Source organism: Drosophila gunungcola, unplaced genomic scaffold, assembly GCF_025200985.1.
Source record: "Drosophila gunungcola strain Sukarami unplaced genomic scaffold, Dgunungcola_SK_2 000047F, whole genome shotgun sequence".
NCBI lineage: Eukaryota > Metazoa > Arthropoda > Insecta > Diptera > Drosophilidae > Drosophila > Drosophila gunungcola.
Window position 1 is genome coordinate 227,523 of NW_026453214.1, and position 24,468 is coordinate 251,990.

Here is a 24,468-nt window from a genome sequence, read left to right on the forward strand (position 1 = left end):
TTTGGAAAAATCTTTATTTGGGTTAATTATTTCTTTTACTAGGCTACTGAGATTTGTCTGTAAGACTTTTAATTTTTTCCTCAATGTCCCTCTCGGTCATGACTCGCGTGTTTATTTGTGTGGTATTGGCTAATGAGGGTCCGGTAAGATTCGCGAGTCTGTCTGCCAAATCTTGTTCGGTCATTTAGGGTTTGGATATATGAGCAGCGAAAAGTTTAATTTAATTTTTTAATTTTAGTTATTCAGAATTCGGAAGTTGTCTTCTAAGAATTAGGGTGTGCGATTTTTTTAATACAGGGTGTATTTTTGTAATTATTGTGTGGGGATTTCATTTTCCCTATATTTTGGATCTTTTTTACTTACTAAAATGTGTCGTCTACACTTTATATTTGGGTAAAAACTTGTTTGTTCTTTGAATATTTTTCGATTAAATAATTTTATATGTTTTTGTTTTTAATACATTGCATAAAACTATTCTTACAGTAGTAACATATCTCGGCGTGCTCTCGTGATGACAGGTACGGCAGATTCCGTTTCATCCCACACTGCAACGATCTCTCCTGAGTGTGAGTTTACTAAGGGGCCTTCTCTGTACCTTAATTCACGTTCCCTTCGAAAGGATACTAAAAGGAACACGGCGATAAAATTTGGACTGATTATTCCACCGGGTACAAGTCCTGTTATTTTTTCAGGAGTGACAAGTTGCGGTGTTTTTTAACGGCACTTTTGCACTTCCGAATCTCGGTATTTTTGGTTTTTTACTTCTCACTGATTAGGCGGAGGTTCGAAACGAAACGTCAGAATTTTTTACTTTCCGAACTTAGCGAGACGCGGAACTTGTTATCCTTTCGCGGTTTTAATTAGGTCCCTGTTCGGGCGCCAGTTAAAAGATTGATTATGATATTGATATATAAAATAAATCAAAGTTCTCAGTATTGAGTTGCATTAAGAATTAATTTACTTAAGTTAAACAATTATTGATTAAAGCTACGCGTCGCTCCATCGCTGCCACCGTCTCTGCCGCTGTTGCTGTTTCTGCTGACGTCTTTTATATCATAGGTTGTTGCTCTTTGTCGCCGTCGCCGTTGGTCAAACTTAATTGTAATTGGCCGGTGCATTTTAATTATAGTTTTTAGTTGTATGCACTTAGTTGAGTTCGATCAACTTTGCAAATTGGCTGTTCTGCATTACGATTATCGCTGACGAAAAGGTGCAAGCTCAGCCCACGTGGCATGGTTCGTGTGAAGTTTATTGATGGCATTTCATTGGTGTTTGTTGTGCAATCCATTTTAATCTTTTCTTCTGTATTATTTTGTGTTTTAACTTAACCAAGTTGCAAATGCCTAAAATCATATGCCAGCTGCAGCAGCGTCAATCGCGGTTTGCGTTCTGCGTAAATATAAACATAAAGCTGTATCAGGCTCATCTGCAGTCGGAGAAAATGGGCTTCGGTAGCGTGACTCAAATCTTTGCTAACATGGACATAGCCGAGGACGTCCATTTTTGAAATGAAGGGGAGTAGTTAAAAATACATCGGTGCACTGCAAAAGGAGTAGGGCGGTGCTCAGCAGCGAACGGCACCGAAGACTTACGAGCTAGGGCTAGGATTAAGTTTTCTCTCTCTCTCTGTAAATTAATTCTGAGCTGACAGCCAAAATAAAAAAGGCGTTTCCTCTTAGTCGAGCGTTATTTGTTCATCAACCGCTGCGAATATCATAGCCGAAGCTACGACCCAGCTACCAACTACACGAGGGAGGTCAACAGCGCTATCGTCATCAATTTGTGGATATGATGGAAATCGGCATTGCCTCATTATCCCAAACCTTAGCTTAACGAATTTTTAAGTTTTGCAATAGCTGCAAGGGTATATATTCTTCTTTTCTTGTTTTTATTATAGTAAGACAGCAGCATGAGGAGGAGTCGGCCCCAAATCACAAAAAAATTGGCTTATATCTTTGCAGAGGGTATTATGGTTTCAGTAAGAAGTTTGCAACGCAGTGGAAGAGACATTTCCGACCATATAAAGTATGTACAGGCCTGTTCCAGTTTTCATTCGAATATGTTAGCATTGGGAAAGGAAGGGAAATTCCTTTATAATAATCAAAGTTTCCTTGCTTGCTAGCAAATTTCCTAGATAAATTACTATTTTGGGGGAACTAAAACAGCTGACTGCCGCTACTGCTCTAAACATAAGCCTATGATTTGCCTAAGTTTTCCAGGCCAATCTCTGATTAATATTTGGCCCGCTGCTGTTCCTAATCTTTGTGCATTATTGGTGCACACATTTAATGTCTAAAATCAGTCAAAAAATCATTGGTCGCCCAAAATAACAAACTCTACTTATATTAAAGGCAGCAATGGAAAATGACCAAAAAAAGTGTTGGAAAATACGAGTGGAAATCAGCTGTGTTGCCCGAACTAATTCAAAGATTGTTAGTTTGATTTTTACAATGTTTTTGCAACTTTTGGCAAAAAAGGATTTGATAAGACAAGAACAAAATTTGTGATGCAATGCTAACATTTTTCATTTTCCAGATCTTTCATTTATCACAAACCCCCGGGCAAAGTCCACGTTCTTTTCCATAAACTTCATAGATATGACGTCTTGATTGATGTTCTTATGTTTCCTTCTAATAAAATTAATTTTAAATAGAGAAAATATTCGTTATTCTTAACTACATTTTTTATTTTAAATTTTTTGCGTGAATAAGCTGCTTTGCAACTTTTCATAAGTAGTTTTCGAGACCAAAGTTGCTAAAGACCATAAAAAGGTCCCAACACAACACGCTGTGCACAATAAGGACATTAAATTAAGGGGTAATAAGAACAAAAACACATTTAAGCTAAACTTAGATAATTTACATTTCTAACCAAATAAAAACAAACCGAAAAGCGCTTGCTAAAAATAAGTCCCAAGAAAATAATGACAAATCCTGCTTTGTTTCTATCAAATTCGTTCGGAAACTAGAACAAAGCCGGCGGATTTGTAAACTCCAGTAGGTTAGAATCAAAGCGATTCTGCCATAACAAAATAATTTTTAAAATTAATTTAATTTAATTTAATTTCAAAATATGTTACTATTTACTAAATCTGTTATGCAACAATGTTCTTAAAACATCAAAGAATAAGGTAAAATTTGCATTTGCACTTTAAGTTATCGCAAAGTATTTCTTGCGGATCTGAATCCGTCAGCCAAATGCTTGGCGAAAAGTTTCCGTGAGTTTTTTGCGAAAGTAAACAGAGAATTAATAGATGGAACTTAGATTCCGGAACTGAACATTGTAACAGGTCTGGGAAATTGGAATCTGTGTGAATCTTTCGGAAGTGAAAACTTGAACATGGCTGATATTTTTTATCAGCATCTTTAAAAGAGTCGATCTAGCCATGCTCGTCTGTCTGTCTGTACGTCCGTCTTTCTGTCTTTCTAGTCTCTCAGTCTAGTCTTAGTCATTCTGTTGTAGGTAGCATAACGAGTAGTATAAGGAGTAGTATAACGAGCCGGATTGGACGACTTTATTAAAAAGCTCACATGGGAAAAAACGCGAAAGAAACTTCTTCAAAATATAGTCGAGGCGTATTATTTTATAATTATGGTTTAAATTTGATTAAAATCGGTTAACTGTATCATAAGTAAGAACACGAATATTTAAAAATAAGTATGTATGAATTCTTTCGGAATAACGCTTGTATTAAACTAAATTCGAAATACAATATTGTAAAGCGAGCGATCGAATAATTGAGCTAAAAATTATTATGGCTCTAATTAATATATACGCAAATTATTCGCAATTTACATGTTTTCAAGATTATTTAATTTTTGCAATAGCTGCAAAGGTATGTAAACTTCGGCTTGCCGAAATTTTGCCTCGTTTCTTTATGTCTATATACACATACATGTATTTTTATTTTACTCAAAAAACCTCCAATAAGAATTTTTAAAAATCAAGTCAGCCTTGCATAGGTCATAGGTCAAGACTTGAAAAACGCAAATTTAAAGAGAAAAATAAATAATAAATAAATAAATTAATAATAATAATAAATAATTTAAATATCAAAAGTTTCGTAATCTCAAAAACTCTACGTACTCGAGAATAAAAAGAAATCGTTACAGGGTTTTCGAAAAGATCGCCTACGATACACAAGACGTAGCTTTAGTCGTTTAAATAGATATATAGATATTTTTCAAAAAGTGGTAGAACAAATGTTTTTTCAGTTCAAGCTGCTTAATATAGTAAAATTAGTTTCGGGACCCTAAAACATATATTTCATTTCAACAAACAAGAGAACAAAAGTTGTTTTTTTCAAAAGTTCAGCTTAAATCTTGTTTATTAAATATTTTTTTAAAGGAGGATAGGACTGAGATGATTAAGGTGTCGTTGGACGACTTTCTAAAAAGTTCGGACTTCTTGCTTCACCGGATCAAATAGGTCCAATATTAAAAAAATATTTTTCGTCACATGAACTAATTGACTTTTTAAAAGTAAACACGATCTCTCATTGAAGTAACACCTTTTCATTGTCATGTCATTTTTTAAGATCTGAATGTTCTTTTCTGGTTTTCAATATTGCGGCTATATTTAGTAGTCTCCTTGTGGACACTTTCCGCTGCTCATCGTCACTACGTGGATGATCGTCTACAGTGATACCAAAAAGCCGAGTAAATTCCCCCATCATTTTTGAAGCTTAACCCTTCCACAGAGTTTTTAATTTACACGATCTTATTAGCTTGAGTCCCCTCCTTGAAAATAAGAACGTATTTTCTTACAAATTTTTTTTCATTTTATGGGTGAATAAGGATGACGGAAAACCATTTGGAAGCATGCGCGGCAAACACCGGCAGGACATATTTTTGTTTACATTTTCTTACTTCATCGGCAGTGGAGTTTAGACCTTCATGAAACTTTCGAAACCAATATTTCACGGTGTAATCTTAAGGCGCATAGGCCCCATAATATTTATTCAACTTTTCTTTTGTTTCCTTCGCCGTTTTTCCTCTCAAAATATAATGTTTTATGAAATCGATCTTTTCGATACTTATGACATGCCTAAATATTATTTATTTATTTGTACGCTGTATGCTTAAGTATAAAACTAGGCTACATGAGGAGTGTCAGGCTTAGCTGCTCGGGCTTTCGGCTGATTAGAATTTCATGTTAAATGTCTTATGTACTCTTTTTAGCTAATATACAGAAGATACATAATTTTAACGAATAATATTAAATTTACAAAGGTATAGTGCTGGGTGGCTATCATTAAATTCTTAGGTTTAGTAAATATCCTTTAGTTTGTGATTTTAATAAATTAAGAATGGGTAATAGGTTGTTGGATGTTGGGTTAGTTAATAAGGAAACGAGATCGCTCATCGGGCTTGAAAGTCAAAAGTTTTGGATGGCTTGGCATTCGTTCAAAATGTGTTAAATTGATATATCTGGAATGTTTTAAAATTGGTATTGGTTGGAGGGGGGGCTGGAGAAATCTATTAATGGACTACTTCTACTAGTATAAGGCACCAAAATTTTGTTTGTCAAGGAGATTTTTTTTCACCCCTCCTAGTATTTGCCCCTCCATTTCACTATATCTTTAACTGGTTCGATTTAGGGGTTTTTTTTATTTCAGAAAACAAAAGTAAAAATAATAAAAACATTCTATTAAGATCTAATTAACTATATTTTCTGTAGGCTATGCGACGTCTTGGAACAATCGTGTGCAGATTTTTTTTCTTGGATGCACGCACTAAAGCTATCGATGTTCACCCAACTGACACTGCAGGAGACGCTGTCCAGAAGCTCGCGGAAAAACTGAACCTAGCTACAACTGATGGTTGGGCCATTTATCAATCTCGTCCAGACGGTGAAGAACACATAAAGAGTTTTGATTATTTGTATGACATAATTTCGGCTTGGGAACTAAAACAAGCTTCGGGTTCCGGCACCAAAAGGCTTACAAATGGATCTCAATCAGGAGAAAATCGATTTGTTTTTAAAAAGAGACTTTTTAAATCAACTCATGAACTATCACAAGATCCTGTTGAAATTAGCATGCTATATTCACAAGCAGTTTACAGCGTTGTTAAGGTATGTATTATAATCATTTGTTCAGATAAAAAATATTGTATGTTTTTACAACTAAAATTGTTAGACTATGCATGACACAATGTTGCAATGTTCTTGGTCCCACTTCTTATTAGTGTTAAAATATCCTGCAAAAATGCATAGCTTATTAAGCTTTTTACCTATTTAAGTGTTTAAGTGTTTGGGAACCTGGAATCAATTGCCAAATTAATTTTTTTTTTGCAAAGAACTATACACCGTCAGGGGAATCATTTGACAACGTTTTAAATTTTTTCAGGACTTTACATCGATAATCATAGTTGATATGGTATTGCGAATATTGCCTCTTTCGCAGGGCGAGTATACATTTTACACCGTGTAGCTGCGAAAATATCCATCCGACTGCATCAATCAAGTTTCCGTCTTTATAAGAAATGCACTGGCTATGATCTATCGTAGGGATTTGATATTATACGGACTTGTTAAGAAATTTAAATTACCCATGTTTTTTATTACACAAATTGTTATAAAATAAAGAAATTGTGTAATGTATTGCAAAATCCTACGATAGATCGAAGAGGATCGTATTGTGAGTATTTGCATATAAAAACCTTTGGAATCGGTTGAAATTTGTAGGAGATACTTGTATGTGTTGTATCGTTTTTAAAAACCGCGGTTCGAGAAAATCGTGTTAAAAATTACTATACATGGTGATGAGTGCTCGAAATAAACCAGATATTATATTCTTTTATATCGTCGAAACTATAAGGAAGCATTTTAACTAATACAAAATCGATTTTTAAAAATTTTCAAGGTGGCGTTATCCCTTAATACCCCTATGCAGCCGACGCGCCATCAAGAATAACAATCACAGACTTAAAAATAATTTTAACAGCAAAATTCCTGCACAGGAAAATATCAATTAGATTGGCCTAAATATACTCTAATTAAAGTTTCGCAGCCCAACGTATACGAAGTCATTGTTAATGATGATGTACTAAAAGTTGTGGCTTGCTGAGTCTCTTGCTCTTCTACTGCTAAGGTTTGTAACATCGCTTATCTCTTGCAATTTTCGGTACTGCTCGTGGGAGTCAGTCGCTTCTTTTCGCTTGAAATCGCTGGCTGCGTCAGCGCGATAATGACATCAAATTAAAACTGCGGATAATTGAACAAATATAGTGCATTCGTCGTCTCGGCACTTTATCATTTTTTCCGTAGTGCGAACCTAACCTATCTGGTGGACGTCGCAGTTGGATTCGCACTAGGATTTTTGGCACTCTTCAATAACTGATATAAAACATATAATAAAAGTGGACTGCATTTGACAATCGGCATATCCATAACGGTACAACTGCAAAGTACAGGTATACCCAAAACGGCTATGTGCCGCTAAATTCTGTTCCCTTTTGTGCAGTTCAGTGTCCAGTTGGAAAACAGTTCTTTTTTCAGCAATACATATTGTTGCAGTGCCTCTTAAACACTACATAAAGTTTTGTAGGCATCGGCAAAAAGAGATGCAGTGAATTTTGGCGCTGCGTATGTATGCACAGTTTGATGGGTCTTGTGCATTGACATCAATTCTTGGTTGTTTATTGAATTTCGGCGCTGCGTATATAAGTTAACACCGGCTAGCGCCCCCTTCCCTTCACCCCCTCTCGCCATCCACGATACCCGACGACGACCCTTCTCATTCGACCCCTCGGCCACCCACATCGTACACATTCAATTCAAGTGGCCACATGAAGACAACACCAACTCAAGTGGCTGCAATGACCCGGCCGCTGGGCCACAAGAGCTACAGTAGCAGCACCAGCAATAGCGACAGCGGCAGCAGAAGAGATGCGACAGCAGCGATGCAGCGGCAGGGACGCGACGATGGAGACAGAGCGACAGCGGCAGCGCCAGAACGACAGCGGCAGCGCAAGAACGTCAGCGGCAGAAGAGCAACGGCAGCAACAAGCAAGCGGAAGACTGTTGACCGCCTGCTAGTTGCCTCAGTTCAACAGCCGCCACCCCTACCACTGCGCTAGATAAAGTGCAGCGCTCAGCAACAAGCGGACCAACCAAAACCGTTGCCGTCGGCTACCGTACTTCCGCGTCTGCCAACGGCATGCTGACGCCGAAGGACCGGATTTTGGTTAAGAGGCCAACCCACTAGTATTTAAAACTCACTTCTGTAACCACTGCAGTACTGTGCGGACCCAATATTAGACTGCAAAAATAAACTTATAACGTAATCCAAAAGTAAAGTTATTGAATTTCTTAAAAACCAAAATAACGAGTGAGCGAGTGAGATGCAGCTGATCAACGTTACCATAAGGTAGTATAGGGGAGCTTCGTACCCCCCGGCCATGTCTGGCCGTAACTGGCGCCCGAACAGATTCCACTTTCACGCGAAAATAAAAATGTGAAAAAAATAGTACCGAAAAATTAAGATTAAAAATTTACGGGTACCCTGTGAATTAAAAATGAAAAACCCAAAAATGGGAAAAAATTATTTAAAAAGAATGAAACGAAGATGAATTAAAAAATGACTTTAAAAATGAAAAACCCAAAAAGGGTAACAATTATTTAATACGGCGTTGTGTGCATAAAAATGTGTGTAATACAACTATCCGCCGCGGTGGGGATGCTGCCTTTCACAGCTGGCATTCCCCACTGGCGCAAAAAAGTTTTAATAAAATAATAAAACAGTGAACCTGCCGCGGCGATATGTCCACGCACCTCTCAGTGTGGCGTATTCGCGGGCACAAAAAAACTGTGTATAAAACAAAATAAGCAATAACCCGCTGCGGCGTTAAGTCCACTCAAGTGGGTAGCTTAATCGCGAGCGCAAAAATTGCATTATTAAAAGAAAAGAAAAAGCTTTGGCAACAAAAAAATATAATAAAAATAATTTTTTTAGTCTGAAATAGGAGAAAGCACTGGAAAATAATCGGGAACATTTTTTTTTTCCGATTCTTTTTTAGTGTTGTTTTTGGTTTCAAACTAGGAAAAAGCCGAAGGTGATAATAAAATCAAAATAATAAAATAAAAAAGTGGTGTGTGGCAATCTGCTGGAAAGGCTCACGAATGTGGAATGCATTCAAAAAGGGCTGCTCAGTGGATTGTGTGGCAACCGTACCTTAGTAGGCGAAACCGAAGAAAAACTCACACAAGTATTAACGCATAACGCCCCAAGAAGAAAAAATCTTACAAAACTATACGAATTTTTCACCAATCAAAAACAAAATACTAATAAAAAATTTAATTTCAGAACTCTGTAAGAACACCACTAGACTACAAGAAAACGGCCAAAAAACACACACAAATCAAAAAAAACCCAAAGAATCTTTGCGAAGCGAAAAGGAAACCAACGGGTGAGTGAAACGTTTAAATATAACAATTTCCCCTGAATAAAAAAATATAAAAAAAAGTAAGGAGACAAACTGTTACCCGGTAGGCCCATCTACATTTCAATTTTTTCACTCTATCCTTTTAAAAATAAAATACACGGCCTGACCAAAGAAATTTTTTTTTTTTTTACTTTGCAAAAATCAGGAAATAAAAAATGGAAGAAATGAAAGGAGTATTGAAACGCCTTGATGCCTCCATGGCAATCTTGACTGCCCAAATGGCAGAGGTGAAGAACGAGGCTAAGAAAGTAGGGACTAGAATAAATACTCTCGAATCCGGTTTCGAGAAACGTAACCCGGTGGTGGAAATACCGCTACCACTAACTCACCCACGCACTGAAAGCCCTAAAAGCCCTGATCGACAGGAAAAATGACCGGTTGACAATAACACCCAATATTAAGATACCCCTCCTGGCAAAAAATCAAAAAATGTACACCCTTTACGCAACGCATCCTGAGCTTTCTAGGGAGGCGTTAAATGCTCTCATTCGCGAATATTCTAGGATATTCGAGCAACTCACGCCCGGAGAGGCCGTGGACACGAGCGTCAGGGCTGAGATTCGCACTAGCACCTCAGACCCTATATACACAAAGAGCTCTCCCTACCCTACAAACATAAGAGGGGAAGTGGATAGACAGATTGAAAAACTCTTGTGGAATGGGATCATTAAACCATCAAAGAGCCCATATTACTCCCCGGTTTGGGTAGTACCGAAAAAACCTAAACCGAACGGAGAAAAACAATACCGCATGGTCATCGATTTCAAGGGCTTAAATGCCATCACAATCGCAGACTCTTATCCAATATCAGATATTAACTCTATATTAGCAAGCCTGGGCAAAGCAAAATATTTTACCACCCTCGACTTGACATCGAGATTCCACCTAATCCACATGCTGCACTCTAAACGGCAAGTACGAGTTTCTTCGTCTGCCTTTTGGACTAAAAAACGCCCCAGCAGTATTTCAGAGGATGATCGACGACGTATTAAGAGAACACGTTGGCAAGATATGCTACGTGTATATCGATGACATAATAGTCTTCAGTGAAGACTATGACAGCCACTGGAAAAACCTTCGAGCTGTCTCCGACAATCTGAAAAAGGCTAGACTCCAGGTCAACTTAGAAAAAGCTAATTTTCTCTCGACACACGTTGAATTTTTAGGGTATGTAGTGACCGCAGATGGCATCAGAGCGGACGAGAAGAAAGTAGATGGGGTCACAAAAATGAAACCACCCACCAATGTAAAAGAATTAAAAAGTTTTTGGGTATGAAAAAGATTACGCAAAAATTGCAAAACCACTTACCAATTTAACTCGAGGGGAGTTTGCGAGAGTTAAATCATCTCAGTCAAAAAAAGTTCCCATTGAACTCGATGAGCAGGCTTTAAAATCCTTTAATGATTTAAAAACCATTCTAGCGTCCTCAGAAGTTCTAGCGTTCCCAAACTTCTCAAAACCTTTTCACCTAACCACAGGCGCATCAAACTATGCCATTGGGGCAGTTCCTTCTCAGGTAGACTCTAACAAAGATCGGCCAATTGCTTATATCTCCCGATCATTAAGTAAATCAGAATAAAATTACGCCACAAAAGAAAAAGGAATGTTGGCGATGGTATGGGCCTTAGACAACCTTCGGTCGTATTTGTATGGTGCTGGATCTATTAAGATTTACACCGATCACCAACCATTAACATTTGCTCTGGGCAATAGGAATTTTAACGCCAAATTAAAACGTTGGAAGTCCCGTATTGAAGAATACAATTGCGAACTAATTTACAAACCAGGGAAATCCAATATAGTAGCCGATGCCCTTTCACGCGTCACGACGTATGTAAATCACTTGGGTAATGGCACCGCCTCCGAGACAGATTCAATCGCAATTCACAGCGCTCTCGAAGACGCCGCTTCCCGTTTAATTCCTCATGTTGAAACCCCAATTAATGCTTATCGAAATCAATTAATTTTTTATTCAGATGTGTCCGATTACTCATGCGAGCACCCGCACCCCGGATATGTGCGCCACATAGTCCCTATTAAAGAGCCATCAGACTTGATAGATTCCCTTAATAAATATTTAAAGCCCTCAATAATCAATGGAATTAAAATTTCTGACACTTACCTGCAACTTTTTCAAACTTGCTGTTATTAAAATTTCAAGCTATACAAGATTCGTATAACACAACGCTTCGTAAAAGATGTGACGGAAGAAGAAGAAATTTGAGAGATCATAGAATAGGAAAGTCCGTATTCAAATCCTGGAGAAATATTATTTTCCCAAGATGTCTAGTATCATTAAAACACAAATTTCTACTTGCACTACTTATAAATTACACAAGTACGATAGACACCCAAATAAACCAGCACTCCAACCTACGCCTATTCCCAATTACCCGTGTGAAATTCTTCACATAGACGTTTTTACACTGGAGAAAAAAATTTATTTAAGCTGCATTGATAAATTTTCTAAATTCGCCAAACTTTTTCTATGCAATCAAAGTCCGCAATCCATTTTCGTGAAACCCTTCTGGATGCACTATTTCACGGCACCTAGAATGATAGTATCCGATAATGAAAGAGGCCTTTTATGCCCAACTGTTCTGAATTACCTGCGAACGCTAGGAATTGAACTTTATCATACCCCAACTTAAAAAAGTGAAGTAAACGGTCAGGTAGAGAGATTTCACTTCACTTTTATGGAAATTTATCGTTGCTTGAAAGACGATCATCCCAATTTTAAGAATACGGAACTTATTCCGATCGTGATGGACAGGTACAACAAATAACAAATAAAAAACCCGTAGACATTTTTTCAACCGCACTTCCAGGATAAATTACCAGGGATTATCCGACTTTAAACAACAAACCATTGAGGATATTCGAGGCCTCGAAATAAAAAAGGAATTACCCGGTTTCCTACGAAGAGGGTGACACAGTATATGTCGCCAATAAACAAATAAAAACTAAGGAAAAAAAAGCGGTTCAAGGCAGAAGAGGTTTAAGACGATAGAAGGGTCACTGTTAAGACAAGGTCGGGAAAAATCTTCCATAAGTCCCACTTGAGAAGTTAATTTATGGACAATAAAAACACTCATTTTTCACGTTCACTAATAGCACCTCCCGCCGTTAGCAATGGGCTGGTAACAGGATATCCCTGAAATTTTCCAACTATTAAATGTCACTTTGATAATAAAGGGGAAATGTGTATTAAACGTTTCATAAGCTCAAAAATAATTACAAAATAACCACACCATAATACCATAAAATGTTAACATAAAAAAAAAACATATAAAAAGAAAAAAATTAAATCTAGACATATAAAAATAAAGGAAACAAAACTAAAAAACAAACAAATTTAGCCATATAAAAATAAAGGAAACAAAATTAAAACACAAACAAATCTAGACATATAAAAGCCAAAAAAAACACATTAAAAACACAAAACCAATCTAGACATATAAGAAAAACACAGGAAAATTTTTTACAACATTAACAGACTTAACACAAAATTCACAACAAAAACAAACTTAAACCCAAAAAACTAACAAACTTAAAAACAAAAAAAAAAAAAAAAAACACAAAAAAACAACCTAACAGAAAAACACACTAAATTCAAAAACCTGAGCATATAAACTAAAGTAAACAAAATAAGAAAACTTAAACTAAAGTAATGAAATATCGAATATAAACTTTCAAAATAAGATAAACCTATCTTAAGACCAAAAACTTAGAAACAACACAAAAAACATCTACATGAAATTTCTAGACTAAGAACTATTAATCACCTAACTATAAGAATTTATTACCTTTTTTTCGGCACTACAAGCGTGTCCGCGCTCTACGTAGCGACCGCGCTTCATATTTTCAAATATGACGCACCGGTTGTCCCCTTACAACAGGATACCGTCTGGCGAGCCAACGGTGTTTTTAAGCTGGCCCATATTATCGATCTAGGCCGCATTAAACAAGTCATCGACCAAACAACCAACGAGGCTATGAAAATCACCGACCAACAAATCAATGCTTTGGTCTTCCAATACCTGCAACACGCATCAGAGGGCATCTCACGCATGGATGGCCCACGAGCACGGAGGCCACTATCAATCGACTGGCTAGGATCAGCCTGGAAATGGGTAGCAGGGTCACCGGATAGGTCTGACTGGAACGCGATCTTAAAAACAGAAGACGACATAACCAGGAACCATAACCAGCAGATCCACAAAAATACAAAACTCTTTGACTCGACACACGAATTACTCCAGAGATTAAACGACGTCATCGGAAGAGTCAACGCAATAGACTGAGATTTCCATGTAACAATCGCCATACTCCACAAAGCAATAATAATAGCGAACCAAGTCAGTGAAATACTAAGAGACTGCCAACTGGCAAAGACTGACGTGGTCGACACGAATCTATTGGACCACGAGGAAATAGACGAAATTTTGACAGTGGTAGAAAGCCTTCCTTATCAGAACGTGGTCAAAGCCGTCGAATTTTCCCGACCAACGAATGGAACTACATTATTGTATATCTTGGCAATGCCCAAAGTAGTGGACCAAAAATACCGATTGATGCTAATTTACCCAACGGTATCCGACGGTAAACAGGTTGTGCTGAAGTACAGCAAACTGGCCATGAATAAGGTGGAAACATACGCCCTTCTTGGAAATTGCGTATCCACCGGCAATACAACTGTCTGCCGAGAAAAGGACCTATACAAACTGGAGGAGGATAGCTGCATACCAAGACTTCTTAAAGGAGCTCAAGCTGCATGCGACTATCTTAGGACAAACCAACAAACGGTGGAACTCATCGATGACGGCACAATCTTCCTAACGAACTTCAATGGCACAGTATCCACTCCAAAAAAGGAACACCACCTGCAAGGCTCTTACGTCGTACAATTTGACAATGAAACGGTCACAATCGGTGACCGGAATTACATCAGTTATTCGTCAACGCACTTGAACGCACAAATAACGACAACGGGTTACGAATTATCATTGAAATACGTGCATGACTTCAGCATGGAGAACCTGAAAAAATTATCAACTATGACTAATGAAATTTTAATATCCTTCTCCGCAGAAATAATCATAGCAGTATCCATCATAGTAGCAATCTACCTTGTTTAAAGAAAGATAACATCAACCAAAGGGATCCCGATGCTGCGAGACCCACCAGCGAACCTAGAACCGACAAAGGCTTAAGGATCTGTGGGACACAGATCTTGTGGTGGGGAGGAGTTAACACCGGCTAGCGCCCCCTTCCCTTCACCCCCTCTCGCCATCCACGATACCCGACGACGACCCTTCTCATTCGACCCCTCGGCCACCCACATCGTACACATTCAATTCAAGTGGCCACATGAAGACAACACCAACTCAAGTGGCTGCAATGACCCGGCCGCTGGGCCACAAGAGCTACAGTAGCAGCACCAGCAATAGCGACAGCGGCAGCAGAAGAGATGCGACAGCAGCGATGCAGCGGCAGGGACGCGACGATGGAGACAGAGCGACAGCGGCAGCGCCAGAACGACAGCGGCAGCGCAAGAACGTCAGCGGCAGAAGAGCAACGGCAGCAACAAGCAAGCGGAAGACTGTTGACCGCCTGCTAGTTGCCTCAGCTCAACAGCCGCCACCCCTACCACTGCGCTAGATAAAGTGCAGCGCTCAGCAACAAGCGGACCAACCAAAACCGTTGCCGTCGGCTACCGTACTTCCGCGTCTGCCAACGGCATGCTGACGCCGAAGGACCGGATTTTGGTTAAGAGGCCAACCCACTAGTATTTAAAACTCACTTCTGTAACCACTGCAGTACTGTGCGGACCCAATATTAGACAGCAAAAATAAACTTATAATGTAATTCAAAAGTAAAGTTATTGAATTCTTAAAAAACAAAAAAAAGAGTGAGCGAGTGAGATGCAGCTGATCAACGTTACCGTAAGGTAGTATAGGGGAGCTTCGTACCCCCCGGCCATGTCTGGCCTTAACTTATGTAACATACGCATACATGTATACATACCAAGTTTGATTTTTTTGACACTTACTCTATATAACCCAAACAAATATTTTTCTGCTGAACAAAATTTAAATAATTTGTGCGTTTTGGCGTTTTTCTATAAGAACCTTTAACACGTATGGGATAAGATTAGGTACGCGTCTGAAATATACTACATCATCATCAATACGATAAGGAATCAATCGGTAAGGAAGGATATTCCAAATCAAATATAAAAATATTAGCGGCAATGCAGAAACACGACAGGGTTATGAGTGACATTAGGCGTATGAAAACGGCATGCGAAGAAAATCTATACATTGCGAAAAATTCAAATGGAATACGGAATGCAGATTTTCGAAACTTATTGGGAAGATTGATTGATTGATTTAAGAGCGTATGTTGAGGATATGTGTATTATTACAAAAGCTTTGTATTGGTCCCCAAATCAAGAAAACCTTTCTCAGAAACCCACACAAGGGGATAGCAATGGTCATCGTAATATGTCCCAGTTAACTTAAATGAGCCTTCCCAGGTTTAGAGGAAAGCATGCCGAGTTTAAGAACTTATTTAGTCTTTTCGAAAGTTTGGTCCACAACGACACATTCAACCAAAATTCAAGGAATTAGTCTGTTTGTAAAACGTTACAATAAGTGTTTCATATGTTTTGATACGATATCGGAGTTAGCTGTAGATGTTTACCTATTTCTTTTGACAGTTTGCATCGTTTGGGAGCATTAAAGCTTTATTTATAGCATATACTTCCGCTTGGAAGACACTGCAGTGCTATGGAAGTCTGAAGGATTTCCTGATTTCCTCCTCCGACTTGATTATTTAATTTGGAGCCGTCAGTGTAGAAATTGACTGCCTCTATTAGGCCCGGAAGGCCTTGCTCCCAGTCTTCTCTGGTTGGGAGCAATGCTTCAAAGGGGGTGTGGCCGTATTCAATTGGTTCGCATAGATCCGTTTTAGGTGGGATCGTTGTGTCTTTCTGGCATGACAATATGTTTGGGATTTCTATTGCCCTAAGTCCCTCATTCGAACCGCAGCTAGTCGTCAATCAAAATGTAAATATTGCTCAGCGGCAAGTCATAGTTTAGGCAATTGTCAAGCTTTCATTGCTCTTACTGTGATCCAGCGTTTAGATTTGCACGAACACAGTCGTTTGTGCATTAATTGTCTTAGTCAAGGACATTCAATAAAAAAGTGACAGGCGCAAAAGTTTGTCGAGTTTGCTTTAAGCCTCACTTTTTCACAGAAACGGGGCAGAGCGCCACCCCACTACTTCGGGCTCAATGCCTCAAATGCAATAAGAGGAAAATTCAGTATCTTTTGGTCACTCAATTCAAGCCTATTCAAGTCATGTTGCCAGCAATGATCAAGTTATTCATTGCCGATGACTTAGCTCAGCGTTTACGGTTGCACAGAAACAAATTGTGCTTAAATTGTGCATAAAGTCCAATCGTCAGTTCATTTTGCTACACAATTCTGGGTTTTAAGATCGATTTCTACATATCAACCCGATTGAATAAGTAGCCGGCTAGCTACTTTTATTTGGGATGCTAAAGATGCCTCTGGTGATGTTTTGATGATGATGCTACTGATAATGATGCTGTTAATGATGATGTTTGAAATCCCAAATTAAAACAAAACTGCGGAGCTGTTCGTCTGTATGATATCACAGCCTGTTTTCGGCTGTATCTATCTTTTTTGTTTTTGTACAGGTTTTGGTTCTTAATTGAAACGATGGAATTGGAAAATATATTTATTTTCAAACACTTGCTCCTCTCAATAGAATTTAAACCATTATTATATACAGAAAACTGGTTCCTCACTAAGGCTTAGCATACGCTCTTGCCGAAAGGCAGTTCTAGGCCAGCATGGATTAGAGTTTGGTGAGACTTGTAATGGCTTCCTGCAGCTGCTGCAGCGTACTGCGTTTCGCAGTTCGTCGATCGGAAGGCGTCCTGGTCTTCGACCGACTCTTGTGACCTGGCGGGTCGCTGTTTCTTGTATGACGGAGACGGTCTGCTGTTCATCTTTTTTTGGGTTTGCGTTCTTCCTTGGGTTTGCGACCTTCCTCTTTTCCCAATTGGGTAGCGGGTCTGTGATGCAACATTGTGTGGTGAAGGTCTCCACACTCGTGGCACACCTCCTTTGACTTGCATTCGTTGAAGCCAGGCAATTGGAGCAATACCCCGTTTGGCGCGCGGCTCGTCGACGTCCCAGGGTGCACAGTTTTATTTATTTCAACTTTGACAATGGGTCGCGTAATTGACCGGTGTTAGTTTGTCGGTCCACTACCCAAGTATTTTGGTCTTTGCCTGGATGCAAGCTAATGACTCTTCCAAGCCCCCAATGTGTAGATGGACAAGCGTCGTCCTTAATGATCACGATGTTATTGATTAAAAGGTTGGCTGTTGGATGTTTCCATTTATACCTTCGATGGAGTTCTTCGAGATACTCATGTCGCCATCGGGTTCTAAATTCTTGATGAAGAAATTTTAGTTTTTGTAAGAGGTTTATGAAGGAGAGGCTTTCGTTTGGATTTCCAGGAAGCGCCGTTAAAGGAGCTACTCGAAGAAAATGCCCAGGAGTTAGGGGGAGAAAGTCATTAACATTGGCTTTTTAAGAACTGCTTCTATTTTTGCCAGTAAGGTGAAAAATTCCTTGCAAAGTGAAAACTCTGGTACCAGTTGTCCGGGTAAAATGTTTTTTAAAACTTTTAACGGCAGCCTCCCACAGTCCGCCCATATGTGGAACGTGTGGGGGTATGAATTCGGCCATTATCAGACACAACTTTCTTGGAAATGCCTCTACGGCTGAAAAAGCGTTCGAATGCTTGCAGGAAATCCTTTGAACTTTGGTGGAGAAACATACGAATATGGAATCGTAGCCTTCGAGAATGGTTTTGGTTCGTATAATTGACGCTTGTAGGTTAAAAGGACCCGCAAAGTTAACTCCAGTTACTGTAAACTCGGGAGAAAATTGCGTTTTTTCGGGGGGAAGTGTGGACATAATCTGGTTTTGAGTTGTGTGATTGAAGCGAGTGCATGTTACTCATATGCGAATGCATGCTTTAACGAACTTAGTTACTTTGAGTACAAAGAATTCTTGGCGAATAGCTCTTATCTGATTTTGAGCATGAAGTAGAGTACTGTGAATAAATTCAATAAAAAGAGTGGCAGCAATATGGAGAATTGTTACTTGTAGGGTATGTACGCGTTGGCTAATCCACTATTGATTCTTATTTGAACTGCTGAATCAATAATGGGCCAAGTGTGCCAAACGTGCTTTTGTTGGAAATGGATTGTTTATTGTGTAGTTGTGCATGTTCTTGTCTTTTGTAAAGTTGGTTGTATGTATATTAGACTTTATTTTATAAAAACAAGAAAAGAGTGCACTGTAACGTTATAATTTTTATTGGGCTTTATTATTCCGTCCGTTTAGATCGGGATTCATTTTTTGAATGCTCACTTAAGACTAATGTTGGCTTGGCTTACAATTCATATAGCTGCACGAGCAGCGCCGCGGCCAACGCTTATGTATCTGAATATATATGTTAATGTATACGTAAGTGTATTTAGGCGGCGCAAGCAGCGGCCGCGCATGAGAGAGAGAGTGTTATGCTCACATGGTAACCGAATGGTCGGCCGCGCATGCAGACAAGCCGACTCAGCATTTAGGATGTGCATAACATTTTTGTGTGGGTCGAATTGCTTTGCACTTGAAGTGCTGGGAATATTTGGACATAAACAATGTTACAGTGATATGAGCGGTACAGTGTGTACCCTATATATGAGCATACTACATCTCCCTCCTTTTGAAAAATAACGTAATCTATGGAGTTATTTTGTTTATTATTGTGTTAAGTATATATATATATATATATATATGTTTATAGAAATTAGCAAATTAGTAAAACTTTTTTTTTTTTGTTATTATTATTTTTTTTTTTGTTAATATATATTGGAAAATATTGGAAAACTTAGTGAAGTTGAAACTTTGAAAATTTATGCGATTTTTTTCTTATTATTTATTATAAAAACTTTTGTGTATTTGTATTCCTATATTTATATTATAGTAAAGTAATACAAATTTTTTTTTTTTTTTTTAAGAGAAAATTTTGATGTTATTTTATTTTTTTTTTATGAATGACCATCCTACAAAATCTATTCTATAAAAATTTTTAATCTATCTTTATGAACTGTCTGGGTTTTGTTTTTTGCATTTAAAATAGTTATATTGTTATTGGATTCTATCTTCTTTACTATATATGGTCCTGAATATTTAAAGTCTAGCTTATGGCCAGTTTCATTTTTTAATAAAACCTGGTCTCCTATTTTTAATTCAAAGTCTAAGCTATTTTTGTCTATCTTTTTGTTTTTTTTTATTAGTTTCTAGCATTATTCTGGCCCTTTTATATGCCTGTTCTAATCTAAATTTAGATTCCTTAGCATAATCTTCTATATAATATAATGGTTCTATTCTATCTATGCTATTGAAATGTTTTGATAGGTTTGGAGTTTTTCCAAAAACTAGTTCAAATGGACAATAATTATGTGCCATAGAGGGTGTTGTGTTAAAGCAGTATACGAAGTATTGTAGCCATACATCCCAATCTGCTTTATCAACTGAGATGTATGAGCGTATGAACTCGTTAAGTGTTCTGTGGCTTCGCTCCACTGTTCCGACAGTCTGGTGATGGTGTGCAGTAGAATTTATGTTTTTGATGTTTAAATTTTTACATAAATCTTCAATTATTGAATTTTATATTCTGTTCCCATGTCCGTAATGAACGTCTTCATTGGACCGTACTTCAGAATAAAATCTTCGAATATAGCTTTTGCTATTGTCTTTGCACTTTTATTTTGAATTGGTATTGCTACAAGGTATTTTGTTAAATCGCAGATTAAAGTAACTGCGTATTCATTCCCGTGTTCAGACTTAGGTAGTGGACCGATCGTGTCCACGATTACCCTGTCGAAAGCTGTTTGTGGTGTTTCCGTAACTGTTAATGGGGTCTTCGTATGCGTGATTATTTTCGCTTTTTGACATTTTAGACATTTTCGTACGTACTCTGTAATATATCGAGTCATTCCTTTCCAAAAGTAATGACTTATGACCTTGGCCAAGGTTTTAGAAATGCCAGTATGACCTCCTTGAATTGGTTCATCATGGTATGTAGACATAATTGCTTCTTTTTCTTTTTCAGAATTTATTAGGGTCACCGGGTTGAGTAGCGCTACTCTCAATAATTTTAATGTTTTATTGCCCATTTTCTTGAAATTATCTATTGAAACGTATTCAAAGATATTTTCCACCGGTGCCACTTTGAGTTGGCTGATTTGATGTATACCGGCTTGCTTCTCAAGCCTTTGGAAAAACTGACCTAAGTCAAGGACTCCATTGGTATATAAATCGCTAACATCATATATTGCAGTAACTTTTTTTCCATGTTTAAATAAACATAGCATATTTTTTTACGTGCAAGGTCACTACTTTACGTACTTCGTCATTGTTTATGACTTCGTATACGTTGGGCTTTGAAGCTTTTTCTATAGATTGCCTAGGCAAGTCTATTTCTTTTTCTCCTGCGCAGGATTTCTGCCTACTTTGATTTCTTGTAGTGACTTTATGTATATTTGCGGTTATATTTTGTAGTTCTTTGATGGTTATTCTTAATAACGCATCAGCTACGTAATTGTCTTTTCCCTTTAAATATTCAACGGTGAAGTTGTATTCTTCTAATTCTAGACTCATACGTGTCAGTTTGGAACTTGGGTTAGTCATTGAGAACAAGTATGTTAACGGTCTGTGATCGGTTTTGATAATGAAATGTTTCCCATAAATGTATGGTCGAAAATGTAATATTGCCCCCATGTATTGCAGCTAGTTCCTGCTCGGTAGTACACTTATTACTTTCTCCCTTGGTAAAAGCTCTTGATGCATATGCAATGGGGAGTTGGAGTCCGTTATGGTTTTGAGTTAAAACCGCTCCACATGCTTGCTTACTTGCATCAGTAATTATACAAAATTCTTTACTAAAATCTGGATATTGTAGCAAAGTAGGTTCCATAAGTTTTGTTTTTAAATATTCGAATGCGTTTTGGCATTCAAATGTCCATTCAAAAGGAACATTCTTTTTACATAATCGTGTTATGTGCCGTGAAAAATCGGCGAAATTTTTTATGAATCTTCTGTAGTAATTGCAGAATGCTACAAAACGTCTTGCGCTGTTTGCATCGTGTGGGACTGGATAATTCAGTATGACGTCATATTTCTTGTCATCTGGAAGTATTCCTTAATCTGTGCACTTATGACCTAGAAAATTCACCTCATGCATAAAGAATGAACATCTTTGTGGATGTAACTTAAGGTTGTATTTCCTACATTTCTCAAAATCGCCTGTTAAGTTTTTAAGCATATGTTTTTCGGAGCAACCTATAACTCTTAAGTCATCCATATAAAGGAATGCTTGTGAAGGTTCAAGTCCAGAGAATGCAATAGTCATCATTCTCTGAAATGAATTTGGCGCTATTTTTAAGCCAAAAGGTAATCGTGTGAATCGATACGAGCCATTGCTCGTTGAAAAGGAAGTTATGTCCCTTGAGCTTTTTTCAAGTTCTATTTGATGAAATTCTGACATTAAATCAAGACATGAAAAGTATTTTGCTCGACCTAGTTGGTCTAAAATATCATCAGTTCTAGGGAGTGGAAATTTATCGGACAGTAATTTTTTATTAATCTGACGATAGTCAATTACTAATCGCCACTTTTTTTCTTCGGAACCTGGAGCTGATTTTTTAGGGACAAGCAATAATGGGCTATTGTATTCCGATACTGAAGGTTCGACTATCCCGTCGGTGATTAATTTTCCGACTTGCTTTTGAGTTTCGTTCACCTGACCATGTGGGCTTCTATAGTTTTTTATGTAAACGGGTTCCTCATCTTTCAATCTCAGTTTTTGTTTGTAAAAATTATTTGTGCTAATTGGTTCGGATTCTAATCCGAATATGTCATTATATTTTTTACATAAATTTGTGAGTTGGAATTTGAATTGTGGGGGAAAATTTTCTGACAATTGGGATAATACAGACTTTTCTCTATTTTCTTTGTCTCCTTCAACTACTTCATAGTTCAATAGTGATTCAAATTTTAAATTGTCTGCACTGACCACTTTATCTTCGCTTGTTGTATTCAGTAGTCTTATGAAGGCATTTTGTGTTGTAGCTATTGTACTTGCTATATAAATTCCTTGCTCAATTTCTTGAGTCCTCTTTTGAATTTAATTTTATTTTTCTAATGACTTGTAATCTTGCTGGCAGAAGAATTGAGTTATTGCCAGAACTGTATTCTATTGGAACATAAATTGAAAATTTTAAATTGTTTGGTCTTATTATAAGCCAATCTTCAGATGGCTGAAAATCTAATTGACAGTTGTATTTTTTAATAAAATCAATCCCTAAAATGCCATCACAAGGGACGGCTAAGTGTAAGTCTACGATATGAAAATCGTGTGGAATTATGTACTTGTTAGTCTGTATTTCAATTGATGTTAAGCCTTTGGATTTAGTAATTTCTTGGCTTATTCCCCGCATATCTATTATGTTATTATTTTGTACGTTTTGAAATATATATGAATTTTCTTTTACTATAGAGATTTCGGCACCTGTGTCTACCAAAAGACAAGTTCTTTTCCGGTAGCCACATGGGTGACTGAGACGAATATATTCTGACTGAGATTAATAGTATGGACCGTTACTTTTTCTACTGTTGAACATTTAAAGAGTTTACGAATTTTGAAATTACGTCGTTCATTGTGTTGAAGTTGCCGGCTTGCATGCTAAGTTTTACCTAATCAATTGTGCAGTTTTTAGTCATTGCTTTTACTGCGTGCTGTGTGAAATAACTTCTTGCTAGTTCTAGTGTTAAGCCGTCTGTTATGTACGCACTTTCTAAAGCCTTGGTCATCTGCTCCATTTCTGATGTGTATTGATTAGCAGTTTTATTTCGTTGCTGTAGGTTCATTAGCTTTGCTGACAATACCTCTACAGTTTCGCCTTTGACGTTACTTTTTAATTTGGCAATTACTTCACCTACCGTTGTTTCGTTTCCAATTAGATTTCTGGCTACGCCCTTTAGTTTTGTCTTTATTATAGAGATAGCTAGGCTTTCGTGTTCGCCTTTTATTGACTCTATAATATGCAATGCATCAATGAAACTGGTTAAGTTTTCTGCTTTACCATCGAAAACTGGTGTAAGCTTTGATGCAGTGTTAATGAAGTCGATATTTGTTTGCGCCATTTCAAAGTTGCTGTTCTTAGATATGTTTGCGCTTGAGTCTGAGTCTGAATCTGTTGTATTATCTGCGTTTGATAATAAAACGGCTGGGATAGTAAGATTATTTAAATCTTCTTCCTTAATTTTCGTGTTGAAATCTTCTTGCTCTGTTTGATCTACGCCAGTTGGCTCTTCCAATGTTGATTCTTCATCGGTTTCAACTGTTATTGCGGTATTAAGAATGGTAGGTACAGAGATATCTAAATTGAATTTTTCTTTTATCGATATTAGATTTTCTCTGAGCCTTTTCAAAAATTTTGATACCCTTGACCAATGGTCGTCATTTAATTTTTCTTTTTGTCCATGTATTAATATACGCGCCTCGTTAAAACGGTTTACTACTACTTCTGCATGTTTTTTTATTGTGCTTCCTTGAATTGGTCTGTTCTGATTAAGGGATTTGTATGATTTATCGAACTCTGTTCTTATTTTATTTAATTTCGCATACAAATCGTTCCATTCCATGGCAGTATTATCTATGTAATTTTACCATAAGGATCGTGGTTTCACCGAGTATAGAATGGTAATCCACGACCTCTTTTACTGAGACGTATGACAAAGTATTAAGGATTAAACCCTTTATTTTTTTATTGTAAGTAAACAAAAGGCTGAATTCCAAATTGTACTTTTCCATATAGTTATATTCAAATTCAGTGATTGTAATGAAGTTTTTAT

At 37.5% G+C, this 24,468-nt stretch overlaps 1 protein-coding gene across 2 annotated transcripts in view; it reads left to right on the forward strand.

Moving 5' to 3' along the window:
• The window catches only part of LOC128264019 (myosin-VIIa), a 481,551-nt gene that overhangs the window by 226,734 nt on the left and 230,349 nt on the right, over positions 1 to 24,468 (forward strand). For both annotated transcript variants that reach the window (XM_052999303.1, XM_052999304.1), the window contains exon 4: positions 5,680 to 6,075. In XM_052999303.1, coding sequence (XP_052855263.1) covers positions 5,680 to 6,075 — 396 coding nt within the window. The remainder of the gene's footprint in view (positions 1 to 5,679; positions 6,076 to 24,468) is intronic.